The sequence below is a fragment of the Sitophilus oryzae genome, unplaced genomic scaffold (genome assembly GCF_002938485.1).
Source record: "Sitophilus oryzae breed Bouriz unplaced genomic scaffold, Soryzae_2.0 scaffold_1307_pilon_pilon, whole genome shotgun sequence".
Lineage (NCBI taxonomy): Eukaryota > Metazoa > Arthropoda > Insecta > Coleoptera > Curculionidae > Sitophilus > Sitophilus oryzae.
This window is the reverse complement of record NW_022145957.1, coordinates 1,568,317-1,589,373: the sequence shown is the minus strand read 5'-3', so window position 1 is coordinate 1,589,373 and position 21,057 is coordinate 1,568,317. Positions and strand designations below refer to the sequence as shown.

Here is a 21,057-nt window from a genome sequence, read left to right as displayed (position 1 = left end):
AAAGACATTCTAATAAATAACACAACATCGGAAAAAGTAGAAGAATATATTAATTTGCAACATCTAATACACTACCAGAACTCTCTACTACCAGATGTCAACAGACAAATTAAATTATTAATTATTAAAAATGAAGTACTTATAGTTTGGTTTGGTATGGTTGGTAACAAGGAAAGATAGACTAAGAAACAGCTTTATAAGAGAGGAACTAAAAGGCGGATCACGTTCGGCGTATTACTCTGATTTTGGCTTTATTACAGAGTGGTCTCGCATGCATATGGAATTATTTTTCAAGTGATTATTTAATTTTCATTGCAAAATGTTACTGATCACATTAGCGTTAGTTAATTATTTATTAGTTTATTATAAAAAAAGCATAATTATTTTTATTATTTCTTAAAAATAATATTGAGTTTTTCGCCACTGGAAAAAAAATTATTTAGAATATCTAATTAGAATTATTCAAGAACACTTCATTTTTTTACACGAAAAATCATATACTGGGTGTGTCTCAAAAGTGGCTTATCCCCTATAACTTTTTCATTTTTTCAGATAAAAAAACGAGATTTGGTGTGTTACTATATGACCTAAATTAGGATTGATTAACGTTTTCAATTATTTTCGGTCACTTCCGGTTTCACCGAAAATGACTACGACTTTTGATTTTTAAACGGCAACCTCGGCATTTTTCTACTTTATTCGATAAAAAATGACACTCTGAATAGAACGACATATTATATGTCAACTTTTGGCATTTTAGCTTTAAAAAAATCTTTTAAAATTTCAATATTGAGTGTCATAGCTCTTTTAAAAACAAAACTTTAATCAAGGAGCCCTGGGAAAAATAGATTTGATCGTCTAATGTTTTCCATGTCTTGTCTTGGCCGGTTAAAAGATGCCCAAATGGGATTTTTAACCATATCTTAATTTTTTTCAAATGGAAAGAGGGTGGCTCATTAGTATATTTGGAAAAAGTATTTTTTTACAAATAATTTCATGCCACACACTTGGTATTTCGAGTCAAATTGTCGTTATAAACCGCGTGTTACACTTTCAAATAAATCATATGTGAAACTGTTAAAAGCTGACATATGATATGTCTTTCTACTCAGAGTATCATTTTCTATCGAATAACGTAAAAAAATACCGCGGATACCATTTAAACATCAAAAGTTGTTGAGATTTAATAGTTTCAGCTTTGAATTTTATAGTGTACGTAATTCGTGTTGGAAAACCATATTATGCACTCATAGAATACTGCACTCGTGCGTAATATTATTTTTTCCAAAACACTCGTTACGTAATATACTTTTACATTATTTACTGTTGATATTGTGTAGCTTTATTTTTTGTGTTTGTTTTTAAAATTTATTTTATTTTTGCTATATCTTTTTTATCTTGCCACGTCTAAATATTTATATGTAATAAATACACCAATAAACTGATAGTACCGTATGATCGAGAAAAAACGGCGTCAGCGATGGCTATGAAATGAAGATCGCTGTCATTTTATATGTAAAATTATATGGGGAATGTCATCGATGTTCATTTCCAAGCCAACTGGACGCCGTTTTTATTCGATCATACGGTATATTTTTTCTTTTGTAGATTTACCATTAGGTATTTTTGAAATACCCCACGTTCCCCTGCACCTTGTCGCACCTTGCGATCGGTAAAAATGCGGCTTCTATTTACCCCGACTTCCACTCCTGTTTTCATCGAAATCCGGCGTATCGGACGAGGCGGCTTCTGGCTTTTGATACGCGATTTTCAAAGTGCCGATGCTAACTGACCGAACTTATATTTCATTCTGTAAACTTTGCTAAAAGTAGACTCGATCCTGAATAAAATTGAGCAATGTCAGCTTAGGTGGTATGGACATTTGATCAGAATGAACAACGACATACCAGTAAAAGGCGTGTGGGAAGCTAAAATGCAGGGAAAGAGTCCAAGGGGAAGACCAACTAAAACATGGAATGACACAATAGAGAAGATAGTGCAGGATAGAGGACTAACATTAACAGAAGCCAAAAGTTTAGCAAGAGACAAAAATAAATGGAAACAATTTGTGTATAGTGTAGCAATTAAGTGAATTTATTTAATTTAGTATACCTTACACCTTCGGGTAGAAAGGTTTTTGATTATATATATATACTTATAGTTGGAGAATATCTTAACCATCTAAGATTCGTTGATAACATAGTCCTAATTACCAAAAGTCCTGAAGAACTACAAACACAAATTAACGAACTAAATACAGCCAGCAATAAAGTAGGTCTCAAAATAAATTTAGCAAAAACTAATGTATAACGAACTAGTAAACATAAAAGACATTCTAGTAAGTAATACAAAAATGGAAATAGTAGAAGAATACATATATTTGGAACAACTAATACACAGCTCGGAATCTCTACTACCAGAAATCAATCAAAGAATTAAATTAGCATGGAGTACTTATGGAACAAACTCAATCATATTCAGAATGCCCCTTTATCTAAAGAAGAACATTCGACCAATGTGTACCACCAGTCATGATCTATGCATGCGAAATCTGATGGATACTTAACAGGACATTATAAGGAAACTGAAGGTGTTGTACAACCTGCAGTTTCCTTATAATGTCCTAATGACTCTTCGTGGAATAAAATATGCTGGGAATAACCAAGAAAGACCGTAAAAGAATGATGTCATCCACAGAATCAAATCCCTCAAGGTAATGGGTAGGACAGCTGGCAACAAGGATGGACAACAGATGGGCCACAAAAATTACAGCATGGTACCCACGAGGTATTAAGAGGCCTAATGGAAGACCAAACCTGAGATAGGACCATGATATTAGGAAATTAGTAGCGATAACTTAGTCCTGCAATAGCCAACAATAGACAAATGGGCCCAACTACAAAGAGAGTATCTAAACATGTGAGGAAGGCTACGCCATAACTGGAAATCGTTCAACAAGCTGAGAATGATGACGATAATGCCGAGATTTCAAAACGAGATCCCGATCCCGAAAATTGGAAACCCTAGTTGAGGGACGTTCAATCAAGCAACAAATTTGGTTTAAATATGGGCATATTTCAAAAACCACTCAAAAAAATATACATTCCAGTTAATAACTAAAACATGTAGTGTACATTTGAATAACCCTGTATATCTAAAGATAATTTTTAAAATATGTTCTACCATTGCCCGCACATTTTGTAAAATCGATTGAAGTGAAAATTTTAAATAGGAACCAATTCACCCTTATTTAAGCGTATTCTGGAATTAAGGGAAATTATCTCGAAAAAGTTTTATCGGTACTGTAGTTAATATACGGTGGTACTGGCTAAATGTTTTACTTTTAATAATGAATTATCATAGTAGTACATAATACGTATGTAATACATAATTTTACCACGTGAAAAGCATCACGTGAAAATATTCAATTATTATAGTGGTATGTACTGACCTGTGCATTACAATGAGTTCATAGAATTATAACACATCAAGTAAAGTTCCGTTTTAACTTTATTATTGCTCTTTTTAAATATTATCCTTCTCTTTAAAATACAGGATGATATAATTTATTTTGAACATGACGAAGAAAATAAATATTGGATAGTTCTAAGGAATATTTTAAGGTACAGAATTTAGTGTAGGCTTCAAATAATTGTATCGGAAAAACAAATTTCAACAAGTATATTTTGTAGTGGCAACTATGATACATATATGTAATATGATATTATTGTCTAAGAGTACAGTTGAGGGTTGGAACCTTTGGTGTTACACAGCAAAATGATTATAAACTAAAACTTTTAGTTTATAATCATCTGCTGATGATGCTAACATGGTTAGCGAAACGCGCGTCCAGTGTAAAAGTAAAAGTGTTTTGGTGTATTGTGGTGATTTACTGTTTTTATTTTGCTGTCTAAAGGTGCGTATTCATTATCCGCACGAACGAACGAACGAATGTTCGCTAGTGGTATGGACGGGGACTGTACGATAGAACCGCACGAGAAGACCGGAGGCATTTGTTGGCGAACGCCTTTGATGTACCGACTCGAAACGGATGGTCGAGCGAACGAACGAACGAACGGCCGCATGCGTTCGGTCCCCGTCTAAATATACCGCACTTTCATTCGTTCGTTCGTTCGGATAATGAATACGCACCTTTAAGGACCATCCGTTTCGAGTCGGTACATCAAAGGCGTTCGCCAACAAATGCCTCCGGTCTTCTCGTGCGGTTCTATCGTGCGGTCCCCGTCCATACCACTAGCGAACATTCGTTCGTTCGTTCGTTCGGATAATGAATACGCACCTTAAGAGTACTAAAAAGAAAGGTAAAAGAGGTAAAAAATCAGATTAAATTTTAAACTATTAAAAATATCTATTACATACTAAATAAAAGTTAGAAGTATTATGGTGCGTTTAGATTTGAGCACGCACGCACTGATCCTCCACGAATGCTCAAGTGTAAACGGCTGTGCGAGTACCCTCACTCTGAATCTATCTGTTGCGCGAGCAGCCGCGAACGTGAGCCATCTGATGTCGGTTTTGATCCGTGCTCAAAGGGATTTTATGTGTGCGTGAACGCTCAGTTTGCACCGGCAACTTGTTTTGTCTGCGTTCGTGCGTGCGTGTGTGATTTTTTTTTCGTTTTATTTATTAAAATTATGGAGTGGATCAATGAATCTTCGTTATTATTAATTGAAGAATATGAAAAGTTACCTATATTATCGAATGTTAAACATTCTTTGTATTATTAAAAAAATAAAAAAAAAACGCATGGCAAGATCTTGTAAATAAAATTAATATTGAATATGTCGATATTAATGAAATTGCTATTCTAAAATTTATATCTTTTGTTCGTAATTTTTGGTGTTATTAAATTTTGTAAATATTCAAAGTCGGGTCTGGTCATTCTTGTAAAGTTTTTGAACTGATCATAGCCCTCCTCAGACACGAAGCTGTTGCAGTAAATTATATCGATTTCTAAAAATTTGGGTTTGCCACCAGCGACGATGTTTTCGAATTTTTCTCCTTTTTAATAATTAAGCTGTGCATAACAATGACTGCAGCCTCGACTATTTCTTGGTCGTCCATTATTTTTGCCAACACAACGCTCCTGTGCGCGCACAAATGGATCACTTCATTCGTCGAAAAATAAGTTTTTAATTTGAACGGAGCCGAGAGCGCGAACGAATGCCGTGCGCGCACGCTCAGCTCGTGCGTGCTCAAGACTAAACGCACCATTTATTGAGGTATGTTTAAAAATACGATTTGGGCATCTTTTAACCGGCCAAGACAAGATACTAAAAACATTAATATAATAATAATATTCAACGATCAAATCTTTTTTCCAAGGCTCCTTGATTAAAAATTAGTGTTTTTAACACAGTAATAGCACTCTGGATTGAAATTAAAAATACAATTCATTTTTAAGCGAGAATGTCAAAAATTGATATATGATATGTCATTCTATTCAGAGTGTCATTTTCTATCGAATAAGGTTTTATCCATTTAAAAATCAAAAGTTGTTGTCTTTTTTGGTGAAACAGGAAGTGGCAGAAAACAATTAAATACGTCAATCAATCCTAATTTATGTCATATACTAACATAGTACCAAATCTCGTATTTTTATCTTTAAAAATAAAAAAGTTCACCCTTATGAGCCACTTTTGAGACGCACCCGGTATCATTTTTTAAATAAACCTTCAAATCCATTCTTTCAATTTTTAATATCCCTAGTTTTTTTCTAAAATATCTTACAAGTTCGTCACCGGCTTGAAATAATTTTAGAGAGGAATATTTACCAATAAATCTTGAATGTAAGTGTGGGTATCATCTCAATAATTTAGTTTAGTACCGTGGTAATACTTTAAATAACCTTGAATTTTTAGAGTCAAGATTACTTAATAGATGACGATTGTCATTTATAATCTCCATAGAAATTATTTCTGAAATTTTTTGAAGTATGTACAGGGTGTCCCATTTTCGTGTTTTACAGGATTTTTCGTTTACAACTAGAGAACCAAAGATACGGTTTTCACATCACTGTGCCAATTTTTTATGAAACTAAAGATGCCCAGTTAAAGGTGCGTATTCATTATCCGAACGAACGAACGAACGAACGAATGAAAGTGCGGTATATTTAGACGGGGACCGAACGCATGCGGCCGTTCGTGCGTTCGTTCGCTCGACCATCCGTTTCGAATCGGTACATCAAAGGCGTTCGCCAACAAATGCGTCCGGTCTATGGTCCGGTCTTCTCGTGCGGTTCTATCGTACGGTCCCCGTCCATACCACTAGCGAACATTCGTTCGTTCGTTCGTTCGTGCGGATAATGAATACGCACCTTTAGGTAGCCTTTAGAAAACGAAGTTCGAACTATTATCGTTGATTGAAGAAATAAGAAGTTGCGCAACCTTATGGGCGATTTCGTTGCACAAAATCTGTCCGAGATATAGCTGGCAATACCGTCGCCGCTAGTCAACCTGTCCGACGTTTAGTTTAGCTCTGCGCCGCTGCGCGCTGATAGTTATTTAAAAACGAGATTTAGTAAGTTAGTATCTAACATAAATTAGGATTGATTGACGTATTCAATAGTTTTCTGTCACTTCCTGTTTCACCGGAAATGACTACAACTTTTGATATTTAAATGGCACCCTTGGTATATTTTTACTTTATTCATAGATTTTTTTTAGGTCAGTCAAGTTTGCCCCCCGTATTAGAGGAAATTCAAAAATAAATATACCACTATTTTGCACACATTTTGCACACCATAAATGATATTTTGCACACTTACCTAAGAGAAACCAGGGCCGTTTTTTAAACGGGGGCAAACTTGACCGTCCCCCCCCCCATTTGTTAAGAAATTGATTTATTTCTATGTACATCGATTCGACTAATTTTGCACAATTTTGCACACCTGTTTTTGAATTTTGCACACCCTTCTGACGAAAGTTATAAGCGGTTGAAAATTTGAAATTTCCCCCCCATCTGTGACTAAATTGAATTTTGTTTATATCAATCGGCTAATTTTGTACAATTTTGCACACTTGTTTTTGAATTTTGCACACCATCCTGATTAAAGTTATGAGGGTTTGAAAATTTTCAATTTCCCCCACATCTGTCACGAAATTGAATTTTGTGTATATCAAACGAATCGGCTAATTTTGCACAATTTTGCACAGCTATTTTCGAATTTTGCACACTCTCCTGACAAAAGTTATAAGAGTTTGAATATTTGAAATTTGTCCCATTGTGTGGAATGTCCCACTTAAAAATACATATGTAAGTATGAGTCATATTTCGAAAATGATAGATCTCAGCGACGTGAAAAGCTGCACGGAACTTAGATTTCACCTTTTCGATAATTTATAGCTTGCATAAACGAACATTTATGAAACTAAAGATTCTACACACAGATTTGTCCTAGCCCTCTTACTTCCTGAAATACCTGGCAACTTTGAAAATTTTGCATTTTTCGACAACCCTCATATCTCGGTTATCCTATAACTTATGAAGTCTAGGTTCCGTACAATTTTCCACGTCGCGTCGCTGAGATCTGTCATTTTCAAATATGACTCATACTTATGTTTTTTAAATGAGAGAATTCACACACAATGGGACAAATTTCAAATATTCAAACCCTTATAACTTTTGTCAGGAGAGTGTGCAAAATTCGAAAGTAGCTGTGCAAAATTGTGCAAAATTAGCCGATTCGTTTAATATAAACAAAAGTCAATTTCGTAGCATATGGGGGGAAATTGCAAACTTTCAAACCCCCATAACTTTCGTCAGGAAGGTGTGCAAAATTCTAAAATAGGTGTGCAAAATTGTGCAAAATTAGCCGATGCGTTTGATACAAACAAAATTCAATTTCTTAGCAGATGGGGGGGAAATTGCAACAATTTCAAACCCTCATAACTTTCGTCAGGAAGGTGTGCAAAATTCTAAAATAGGTGTGCAAAATTATCCGATTCGTTTGATATAAACGAAATTCAATTTCGTAGCAGATGGGGGGGGGGAGGAATTGCAAATTTTCAAACCCGCATAACTTTAGCCAGGAGAATGTGCAAAATTCAAAAACAGGTGTGCAAAATTAGCCCATTCGTTTGATATAAACAAAATTCAATTTAGTTACAGACGGGGGGAATCAAATTTCAAACCCTCATAACTTTCGTCAGGAGGGTGTGCAAAATTTAAAAATAGGTGTGCAAAATTAGCCGAATCGATGTACATAGAAATAAATCAATTTCGTAACAAATGGGAGGGAACGATCAAGTTTGCCCCCCGTTTAAAAAACGGCTCTAGGTAAAACTTCTTAGGTAAGTGTGCAAAATTGTGCAAAATAGTGGTATATCTCTTTTTGAATTTCCTCCAGTACAGGGGGCAAACTTGACCGACCTGATTTTTTTTCGATAGAAAATGACATTCTAAATAGAATGGCATATCACATGTCAACTTTTGACATTTTTGCTTAAAACAAAATTGAATTTTAAATTTCAATCTGTGTGAGTGCCATGCTTGAGTTAAAAACACTAATGTTTAATCAAGGAGCCTTGGAAAAATAGATTTGGCCGTCTAATGTTATTCGTGTCTTCTCCAGGTCGGTTAAAAGATGCCCAAATCGTATTTTTAATCATGTCTCAATTTTTTCAAGGCTTCAAGGAAGGCTCGAGGGTGGCTCGTTAGCATATTTGGTAAAAGCATTTTTTGCGAATAATTTGTTACCACACACTTGGTATTTCGAGTCAAATTATCGTTATGAATCGCATGTTGCAATTTCATATAAACCATATTCGAAAATGTCAAAAGTTGACATATGATGTGTCATTCTATTCATAGTGTCATTTTCTATCGAATAAAGTAGAAATATACCGAGGGTGTCATTTAAAAATCAAAAGTTGTAGTCATTTCCGGTGAAACAAAGAAGAAACAAAAAATTTAATATAATATGATTAAACAAAGAACGGCGTCAGAGTTGCCTTGGGAATGAAGATCGCTGTTATTTCATATGTATGTAATATTATGGTAAATGTCAATAGTCGTCATTTCCAAGCCAACTAAACGACTTTTTCGATCACACGAAATATTCAGTACCTACAAAAGAATTTTTATTTTTGTTGTTTATTCTGTGTTCAACACAACACGAATAAATTTTCTATACATTAACGCGGATTTTCCAAAGATATTTTCGTCAAAACGTATTACAGATATTACACATTTTAATAGGGCAACACTGTCGCTTTCGATATGCCTACGCTAGCCGAATTAGAGAAGATGAGTGTTTTATGCGTTTGCTGCAGAACGAGTAGAGGGTCCACCGTATAGAACTTGAGACGTAAGAGAAAATCAAATCAGCCTTGTCACGAATTTGCCCATTAGGCTGCATATCTTCCCAATTCTTTCAATCAACGCTATTATGTTGCGCGTACGCTTACTGCAGTATACACGGGCTATTGCCGGCTGAGATTACACCTACTGAGGATGGGAAGACGCCGAATGCCGATTCTGTATGGAAGATGACGAAACAATGAAGCACGTTATGTGTACCTGCCCCGCTGGGGGCAGGACCAGGTTTGAGGTGTTTGGCAAACCCACGCTAGACCTATCAGACCTAGAAGACATATCACCCTCGGACATAACGGCCTATGTTAAAAGGCTGGGTCTTGAGGGTGAACTTTAATGCTCTTTTCTATTAAAGAGCTTGTAGAAACTGAGCCACAATAGGCCCTCGCGGCCGCTGTGGAGGGTCCCACCTGGAACCCACTCTTAGTCAAATCCAAATACAATATCTTAATTAAGTTTTCGGCGGTTTTCGGCTAGTATTACTAATAATATTTTTACCAGTAACGTACTAAATTATGATATTTCATACAGTTTTCTCCTCTACCCTAAATATAGAAAAAATTCCTTTAAAAACGATTCATCAATAAAAAAATAACAAATAAATCAATATAACTTTTATAAATACATACTTAAACACCAAATTTAAACGTCAAATAATAAATCGATGTCTCCATCCAAGTTTTAGCAAAAAAAAACAGAGATATCTAACAACATAATACTTAAATATTTTATTAAAGAACTACCGAGTAAAACAATGACAGTCCTTATAGAAAATCTATATCATTTACCTGTAGTTAATAATAGGAGACGTATAATTTTGTCTCAAGGCACTAACAACATGAAATTTAAACAGTTATAAAATACTCAATTTTAAATAGAAATAAATTATTTATTATTCAGTAAAACCATCAACAAATAATATGCAATTTACGTCTAGACCTGCAGAAGATAGATAACGGTTTCAATTACCTTTTTTAATTAATATAGACGGTCAAAAACCCTATTTTTTCATTAAATATGCAGAGCTCAATATTAGATAAGTTTTAAAGCCGAATATACGTAGATGTGCAGTATACAGATAAATGAAAATAAATATAAACTAAACTATAAAATCACATTTAGGCGAATACAATAACATATAGTAATCGCAAAACAATTTCCGATGCACGTGATCAACTTAGAGTGACAAGCAATGGCGACAGCGCTGCCAGATTGTGATGGATTTATGAGATGAATCTTAATTTAAAACTGACAAACAATATATTTATTATATCATTTTTTAAAGAGTTTTACGTGTTATTTTTTATTTGTTTTATAGCTTATTTTACTTATTACATATTGGCAAAAACTGGTCCATTATGACAATTATTCTAACCGTTATTATGGGTTATTTATTTATTGATGTACATCTTACAACGTCATAAGTGGTAATAACAAGTAAGAGAGTGCTATTAATGCACAAACTAATAATCACAGAATTTAATAAAAACTAACTTTGAAAGTGATATAATGGGCTTATCAATCAAACTTACTTCTCTGACTGCAGTCAAGGGTAATAAAGGACCTTTATTGTCACGTTCTCGTTCAAATTGTGTATCAGGGAAGCTCTTTGCTTCTACTGTTTAAATGTTTCGGCATATTTTCAGCACGGCATATAAATCACACGGCAGGCTAACTCGCTTTGGCGGGAACGCTACGCGCATATCCTCGAGCACGCCGCCATTTGGGTTTCCATCAACAGAAAGTAACCAGTGTCGTAGTTTTTTCAGCGACAACACACAGTTACGGCAGATTCGAGTCAGTAGCGTGCGGCTTAATTTATTTTGATTTTTTTCTTGAGTGATATATTTTGTTTTTGTTGTTTTATTTTTGTTTATTATGTGATATATTTGGTTTTTCTAGTTTTATTTTCGTTTCTTATGTAATATAGTTGCCAATAGGTGCCCGGTGGCGTAGAGGTACAGGCTCTCATCTACCAATCTCAAGGTAGTGGGTTCGAATCCCACACCCGGCATTTCATCAGCCGACAATTTTTATTAAAATAAAAATGGTTTGGGTACCTAGGTCGACTCAGCCTTAAATAAGTACTTGGGATTCACAATCCTGAGGTAATAATAGGCGGTTGAAGCGTAGTGCTAGCCACATTACCTTCCTTTGTATACCGAACGGCTCTAGTATGGCAAGCTGTACCTTGCTACTCCCAAGGCGTCAAACGCTATATACGGGAGCTATTATTATTATTATGTAATATAATTTGTTTTAGTAGTTTTATTTTTGTTGTTCAATAAAAGTTTCTTTCTGTTTCCTAGAGATCCTATTAGGTATGTATATATGTGATTAATTATTTTAACATATTTTAGTTGTGAAAAAAACAGTAGTATACATATTAGGACATTCAGCTAAATAGGAAGATCTAATTAAAAATCTTAACAAACTTTAATAGTAGTATGATTTAATGTTAAATATTTAGTAAAATAAAATTTAATGTTGTATCTAGAATCTAGACATTAAAAATTAATTTTAAAAATCATTATATTATTCATTTAAATATAATTATAAAAATAAATAAAATGATTATATCAAAAATAAGTTAACAATACATTTTTAGGGCAAGAACATGGGCAATTGCAGCTAATAGAGAAGACTTGATTGAAGATATAAATAAGGCCCACAAGTACAGGTTGTGTTCTGTTCACTTTGAATTTAAAATGTTTACCAATTCACTTTGTAACCGTATAAAATACAATGCGGTACCTACTGTTTCCTGCCATGAAAAAAATAGAAGTTTCTCAAAAAAAATTGTGGATTTATTAATTTGTGAAATTTGAATATTAATAAAATTTGCTACGCCCATTGATGGGCATAATTTGTACGTAGCCTCTTTATATTGTTCAATAAATATTTTATTGGTATTTTTTTAATTCTGTTTGTAACTCCTGGCATGTTTTTTAATTTTAATTGTCTATTCTCTACAGTGAAATATTTAATTGATTTTTTCATTTTTACTTTTCGAGAAGTATGCGCGGTTAACGATTCATTTGTTTGGACAAAAGTATTGTAAATAAAATTCAGTTTCAGTCAATTACAGTATTTTTTTTAATACGACCCTGTCGTATTTTCTGAGAAATTTTTTAATACGTTTTAATCCGGCCCTGACTAGGAAACGATAATGGCGCCGACAAGGTCAAATTTTATAGAAATTTTAAACAATGGAATCTGAGTAGAGTTGGCGTGCCGATTGTTTTATGTGCCGTGTTTTCAGCACACAATTTCAAGAAATGCAATATAAAAATTCTAAAATTTAGTTCTTAAAAGAACTGTTTGTGCTTAAGAGTGCAATTTTTAAAAAAAAACTGCAAAAAAAACGAGAATTGCTAACAAAGATTCAACAACGCGAGATTATACCAAAAAACCGACTGACATTAGAATAACTGTCAAATAATAAAGGACAACATTGCTGAACACGGCGCAATGTGACCAACATAGCGATAATAAGATTCGGTTTAAACTAAATTTTGCAGCTTTAATCTAAATAAAATATCTGTTACAATCATTTTCTCTATAAAGTAAAATGCAGAGCTGCTCGGTATATCTTAAATTATATATGTTACGAACAATACTCGAATTCGGGTAATGCCCGAAAAAAATGCACAGAACTAGTTTTGAGCAAAAAATATTTCCCAAACCCGAAATTCTATATTTAAACAGGTAGGTATTGCACATTACAAAATAGTCAAAACTAGTATTGTGCATTTTGAATTGCTTGTCCTATTTGATCAATAACGCCCTAACACAAAGGATGGATTGTTTATGAATGTGTTTGATTCAAATATATAATTAAACTGACAATAAAATACTTAAAAAATAAAACTTTATTTATAAATATTTTATAAATGGACAAATACATAATAACATAGGTACCGATATGAATATTTATACAGTAGCATTATATTATTTATTTGAACAGGAACTTGAATTGTGGCACTTACGAGTTGCAAATAACATTATTTTTTCTACAAGAACACGCTCTATTATTCTTTATCTTTATGCTTTATCCTTCTATATTGTTTCACACACAAAGGTTTTAAATCAGTTTTAATTAAATTTGCCTCCTTAACTTCAGTTAATATCGTTAGGTATTGGTTTTTCGACATAAGGTTATGTTTCTGTGTTTTAGCCATCATCAATCGACTTACTTGTTTTCGAACTCGGCTTCCATTTTTTCTTGCATTTTCATATTTTATTTTACCAAGTATACATTTTTTACAAGTATTGCGTATTTCCACCCACAACAAAATCAAAATAAGAATCTTTTAAAACCTAAACAAACTGCTAACCCTACTTTTTGCCGTTTTATTTAAAGAAAACGAGCAAAACTAGTACTGGTCATTTTGAGATGCACCAAACTAGTGTTGCGCAATTCAAAATGCACAATACTAGTTTTGACTATTTTGTAATGCGCAATACCCGTTTAAATGTACAATTTCGGGTTTGGGAAATATTTTTTGCTCAAACCTAGTTCTGTGCATTTTTTTTTCGGGCATTGCCCGAATTCGAGTATTTTGCGTAACATATACAACAAATTTAGACATTTTTGCCAAAATTTCATTTAGTCAGGTTTATAGACTTTAATGTCAATGCCGATATGATTGATGACGTGCATCGGAAAATGTTTTGCGATTAATATAGAAAATATATTTTAGCGACAGCTGTTCAATATTTAATTTAATAAAATACCTAGATTGTTTTAGATATAAATACAAACCTTTCGGCAGTGTTGCCAACTATCCCAAATAGAATTATAGTGTCTCAAAATCAACTATAGTGTCATCGAGAGACAATATTCAGTGGGAGGAGGGCTTTTGTTGCGGTTCGTTAAACCCATTTTTCCAAAAATAATGCAACGTTATCAATCTTAGCTAATTAATACATTAAAAGACAAACACAGTACATTAAAAAAAGTCTAAGATAAGAGAGATAATGCTTTGCGATACCTTACTTTGACAACCTCTAAGTACCCAAAACCTGTTTCCACAGGAGAAACAGAATTTTTTTAGCCGACCATACTAATAGGTATGGTAGGCTATTAGGATCGGCAAAAAAAAAGTTTTTTTTTAATTTCACTCAAAATGAGTTACTTGGGTCATAAATGACCGAAATACAAAATATTTTCATGGTGTCTGTCTGCCTGTAAGTCTGTAACATGATAACTCAAAAACCGCTGAACCGATTTTAACCAAATTTGGCACAAAAATACTGTGGCACCCGAGAATCTGGCCATTAGTTTTTGGTGGGGGTGGGGGGTTGGTAAGGGGGTATGGGAGGGGGTTAAAAATTTTAAAAATCGAAAATTACTCCAAAATTACAGTAGCTAGCGAAACGCGGTTTTCAAATTAAGATTAGGAATAATATTTGCAACAAAATTTGTAATAACATCAAAATCAGTCAAAGTCGCAGTTTTCGAGATATTAACATATTTTAGTATGGGCGGCTGTACGTGCCTCCCGGCGCCAATGTTTTTTCCAGTGAGGCCTATTCCTGTTAATTGTGAAAAAAATATCCACAGATAGCACCATAATCAAAATAATTCGATTTTGTCTTGCAATACAATAGACTCTGAGGTCTTTATTGAAATATGCTATAAATATAACTTTTGCCAAAAGTTGTACTTACGAGGTTTTCAAAGTAAGGCATCATTATAAAAGGTTACCAATTTACTCAGTTTGCTGAATGCGTATACGATAACTTTTTTTTGCGAATAATATACGAACTTTAAGATTTCCCACGAATAAGGCGTTTTGAGTTAAAATTTCCCTTTTCTCTCTGGATCTAGAAATTTCCCACGAGTTGGCATCACTGTCTTTCAGTTTATTAATATACAGTGGTGGCCAAAAGTATGGAAACTTTTTACTTTTTAAAATATCACAGAAAATATTGCTATGCTTAAACTCTCAGGAATATAAATGAACAGCTTATCAGCAAATAAAAGTATTCCAAAAATTACACAGCGAAAAAAATCTGTTTAGCAGTTTTTGTAGGAGAAGTATGGAAACCATAAATAAATACATTAAAATTATTTAGTTTAAGCTGATAAACGGTACGATTTGCTTCAGATAAATATAAACATCATGCCCAAGTCTAAATATTTCTCTACGGATTTAAAAAATAAAATAGTTGAATTATACAAGAGCGGTTATAAACAAATTCAAATAAGTAAAAATTTAAACATTTTAAAAGGCACCGTTTCGAAAATAATTCGTAAATTTAATAAAACAGGTAACGTTTCAACAGCTTTTAAGTCAGGAATACCAAGAAAGTTGTGCAACAGGACAATGAAAGTAATGAAGAGAATATCAATGGGAGATCCAAGAAAAACATCCACAGACATTTCTCGAGAAATGGGTGAAAGGGGAATATCGGTGTCTGCACGCACGGTGAGAAGAATGGCATGGGACTTTTTGGAAGAGTTGCGGTGAAGAAACCACTAATATCAAAGAAAAATAGGATGGCCCGCTTTAAATTTGCTCAAGATCATCTCACCTGGTCTTATCAGAAATGGAATATTGTACTGTTTAGCGACGAAAGCAAGTTTCAACTGTTTGGTAGTAACGGGAGACGTTATGTCCGAAGACCAAAAGGTACACGGTGCAGCCATAAGTACCAGATGCCTACAGTAAAACATGGGGGTGGGAGTATAATGGTATGGGGGTGTTTTTCTCGCTCAGGTGTTGGTCCTCTTGTTAAAATTGATGGGATAATGGATCGTTTTTTGTACAAAGACATATTGGAGAATAATATGCTGCCTCATTCTGATGAAGAAATGCCACTCAGATGGTTGTTCCAGCAAGACAATGATCCCAAGCACAAATCTCGGTTTGTTCAAAATTGGTTAAATGAACATAATGTTCCACTAATGGATTGGCCCTCACAGTCTCCGGATCTTAACCCCATAGAAAATTTATGGGACCATTTGGATAGCAAAATTCGAAGCCATTCTATTTCAAATAAAAATGAATTATGGGAAGTGCTAAAAACTCAATGGGCGGCCATTTCCAGTAAAGATTGTACGAGATTGACTGATTCGATGCCACGATGATGTAGATAAGTAATTAATTCAAAGGGATATTCCACTAAATATTAGTAATTTTTATATTATCTTGAATTTTAATAAACATTCTTCTTAAGTTTCCATACTTTTGACCAAGAAAATATTTATAATTTTTTATATATTTTTTGATAGCTGCAATTTTTTATTTAAATGTATTAGGTTTTGTAGGAAATTATTTGTAGGTCACGATTATATAAGTCGTTTTATTTCATATTTTAATTTCTCAGCATAAATGACAAATTAAAAAAGTTTCCATACTTTTGGCCACCACTGTATTTGGAGGGTTCAGAACTCAATCAATGAGACATTGTATTATCATCATCATCATTCTCAGCTTATTTAACCACTTCCAATAATTATGGTGTACCTTCCCTCACATGTTTAGATACTCTCTTTGTAGTTGGGCCCATTGGTGTCTAATGTTGGTTATGCGTGCCCAAGTTATCCCTGCTAATTTAGTAATATCATGGTCCCATCTCAGGTTTGGTCATCCTCTAGGTCTCTTAATTCTTCGTGGGTACCATGCGGTAACTTTTGTGGTTCATCTGTTGTGCGTCCTTCTTGCCAGGTGTCCTGCCCATTGCCATTTGAGGGATTTGATTCTGTGGATGACATCTGTTACCTGGATCTTTTGTCGTATCCACTCTATTATTTTACGGTCTTTCTTGGTTATTCGCAGCATATTTCTGTCCATTTGTTTATGTCCGTTTTAAGTGTCAAGGGTTCGCGCATGGATAGGTCATGACTCATGACTGGTAGTAACATTGGTCGAATGTTTTCTTCTTTAGATAAAGTGGCGTTCTAGATTTGAATATGATTGAGTTTCTTCCATAAGTACTCCATGCTAATTTAATTCTTTGGTTGATTTCTAGTAGTAGATATTCCGAGCTGTGTATTAGTTGCCTCAAATATTCTTCTACTATTTCCAATTTTGTGTTACTTACTAGAATGTCTTTTCTGTCTACTAGTTCGTTGTACATTACTTTAATTTTTGTTAAATTTATTTTGAGATAGTGATGGGTTGTTATTTAACTATCTGTTATTTTATAACAATTATTTATAAATAACATAACGCAACCGTTACTACTTCTAAAAAATAACAGATATAAAATAACGACAGGTAGAGATCGGCCGCTCGTAAAACGAAAAACGAAGTCGGCGCTCTGCACCGTCACGAAATTCTATGCTGCTCGAAGCAATTCCAAAAAACAACTAGTATGGATGGAAAACATGTTATTTCGTCAACCATCGATACCGGCGGCGAGACAACGGACAACGGAGTGGGGAATGCGTTCGGCGAACGTAGCTGCTTCGGTCGATACCGCTTAAAAATAATAGGATATAAAAGAAGCAGGTTTTTTGAAACAGTTGCGGGCATAACGCCTGGCGGTCGAGATAACAGGAGTGGGAAAGGAAAGCTGCTGCATCGGTCGATTGTCGATGGAGGCTCGCAACGGGTTGGAGAAGCAGTCATTTTAGACACGTTGTTTTTCAACCTGTTATGAGCATAACAGGGCGGTGGTCGAGATAATCAGAGTGGGAAAGGAACGCTGCTGCATCGGTCGATTGTCGATGGAGGTTCGAAACAGTTTGGAGAATAACGCATCAGTTATTTTAGATACTACATTGTTTTTCAACCTGTTACGAGCATAACGGGCGGAGGTCGAGATATTATGGCGCTGTATGTTTCAGTACTTACTTATTAAGTTTCAATATTTAGGTATTTATTTATTCTGAAAAAATTTTCAGAATAATATTTTAAGATTTTTAAAATGTATACAGGGTGTTTTGAAAAATCTGGTGATTGATTAATCACGATCCTGCCTAAAGCCCCTTGACGTAAAAAGCTGATTTTTGAAAACGGATTGACTTTAGGGTGTAGAGGTTCAATAAGAAGGGATTTTTTCGAAACTCGAATTCTAAGGGGTGAAACTACCCTCAAATATTAGAATATTTTTTATTTAAAAACCGGTGAGTTTTTTCGGAAAAACTCTTAAAACACGTATATTTTATTATGTTGTTTTACATATATTCAGATTTTTAAAAATATATACAGGGTGTTTCATAAAATATGACCATTGAGTAATCACTATTCTGCTTAAACTGCTTGACGTTTAAAGCTGATTTTTGGCAAACGGATTGACTGTGGGGTTGAGGTTCGATAAGGGAGGGGTTTCTCGAATCTCAAATTCCAACAGGGTGAAAACGCCCCTCAAATATTACAATATTTGTTATTTAAAAAACGGTTAGTCTTTCGGGAAAACGCCTGGTCACGCATAATTTATTTTGTTTTTTTACATATGTTGACATTTTTTCAAAAATCATACAGGGTATTCCAAAAAGCTGAGTAATTGATTAACCACGATTCTGTTTAAACTGCTCGACGTTTAAAGCTTATTTTTGGCACATGTGAGAAAATTTTATCCAGTCTATATGTTAATTGAAATTCTTGTTTTGCTTTATCATCACCATTAGAAATTATTAATTCGACACGAACGAGGTCGCGGGTACACGCTAGTTTAAGTGTAAAATAAATTCGAACTCTAGTGTGTAGTTGGTTTACTTATGAAGAATATACTACACATTTTCTTATATTGTTATTTTTTGACCGCAAATGGTAAAATCATAACTAAGAGCTTCTCGCCCGTCGAGTAAGATGCACCCTGTATACTGCTACTCAATTCAGGATCTACGCGGATCGAGGGGCAGGGCGTAGGAATGTATAGGTATAGACGGGTGGCGGAATTTTGGCTTTTTTATATCGCAATTTGTAAACAGCGCTTATTTGTAAACAACTACCGTTTTTAGAGAGGTATTTTAGATAACAATCGATATTTAGAAATGTTTTGACACCCTGGAAATATTACCACCGAGCACGTCATTGTTGCAACTTGCAACTGCGTTAATACGCCTGGCGGTGACCGCCTCATACTTTCAGATATTTAGCAGTAAAATAAAGAAACCTGTTATTTTTAAGCTGTTATTTTAAGCTGTTTTTTATAAATAACTATAACAGTTTCAACTGTTATCTAAAAATAACAGTTTTGCCCATCACTATTTTGAGACCTGCTTTATTGCTGGCTGTATTTAGTTCGTTAATTTGTGTTTGTAGTTTTTCAGGAGTTAGGACTATGTTATCAGCGAAATTTAGATGGTTGGTATTCTCCATCTATTTTTAATCTTTTGTTGGTCCAGTCTAGTTGACGGAAGATTTCTCCTAGTCTTGCTGTAAACAGCTTTGGGAATATTGCGTTTCCCTGTTGTACTCCTTTGCCAGTTGGGAACTCTGGGGTTGTTTTATATATCATTACTCTCGCTTGGGCTTCTTGGTTGAGATTGGCGAAAATTTCTATGTAAGGCCTGTCAATAACTTGATTCGCTAGGGCTTCTATTATTGCCTTAGGATATATTGAGTCGAAAACCTCAATCTATAACAGCTATGGCTAGTGAAAGTTTGTATTATTTTGTTCGGCTCAGTTTCTCTTAGTATTTATTATGTGATAAGTCATACAAATTGACTTGCAAGAAAATTGCCAATACACCACTACAAACTCTACTAACTGAAGCAATAGACCGACAAACATAGTAAACTAGAGTTAATGGATGTACCTGATTCCACGAGATCACAATTTCTCAGACATGAGAATACGACTAAGAAGAAAACATTAATATTGTTAAAAATCTACTTGCAAAAGAATAATCTATTAAGTCTTCCTTTTATCTCTCAAGAAAAAAGGTACATTAATTCAGATGAATCAAAATATAAAAACAAGCAAATATAAATACCTGACTTAACTTTGGGCGAAGCTAAATACTTATCGACCGATTCGTCATCTAAAACATCCTTGTTGTTACTTTTAAGCCTCTCTCTTATAGCTCTTCCTGTCATTTCTCTTTTGGCTTAATAGGTATATTATTTTGTACTAATAGGCAATTCAAAATTCAGGAAAATGAAGCTTTTTTTGTCAGGATAGTTCAGGAAATTTAATATTTTACAGAAATAAAATGTCAAACGAATGACAGTACAAACTGGTGAAAAATAATGTCAATAAAGACAATTATAAAAAGTCCAATATTTAACCTAGGAATAACTAGACACAAAGTAACAATATCCTTTGAAAACATCTACATATATAAAACGAAATAATAGATATTGTGACTTCGTTCATGTCGGCGGAAAGTAATGCCTGGCCTTAAGCATTCTGTAAGAGCACCTGTGGGTCAGTGGCTGAGGCTATCGCTTCGTAAGCGAATGGTCCGTGGTTCAAATCTCACGCCGACCAAGACTTTTTTATATTTTTTTTTGCTTATAGCTTGATCTTATTGCAGTGGTTTCACTCTTTTTAGTTGGATTGGTTTAGTTATTTGGCGGGTTGGTTAGCGTGGTTATTTGGAGGGTGTTGTTTGGAGGGTGGTTATTTGATTGTGGGGTTGGTTGATTTTTACTAATTTATATTTGTTTTTTATATTTTTTACCAGTGTCGAGGTTAGTTGCGTTGGTTAAGTTGGTTATTTGGTGGGGTAGATAGCGTTGGTTAGTCCTTATAAAATTTCTATATTTCATAAAGCCATCAAGTGCGTCACATCAACGACGTCATACCTATTAACGGCAG

The 21,057-nt window shown here is 34.2% G+C and overlaps 1 protein-coding gene across 4 annotated transcripts in view; it reads right to left on the bottom strand.

Moving 5' to 3' along the window:
- The window catches only part of LOC115874918 (protein kinase shaggy-like), a 119,727-nt gene that overhangs the window by 94,357 nt on the left and 4,313 nt on the right, over positions 1 to 21,057 (bottom strand). The window contains exon 1 of one of the 4 annotated variants that reach the window (XM_030890217.1): positions 20,231 to 20,451. The exons of the other annotated variants lie outside the window; for them this stretch is intronic. Within the exon in view, the coding sequence (XP_030746077.1) occupies positions 20,231 to 20,333 (103 nt within the window). The 5' untranslated portion in view covers positions 20,334 to 20,451. Of the gene's footprint in view, positions 1 to 20,230; positions 20,452 to 21,057 lie in introns of those variants that run through there. 4 annotated transcript variants of the gene reach the window in all.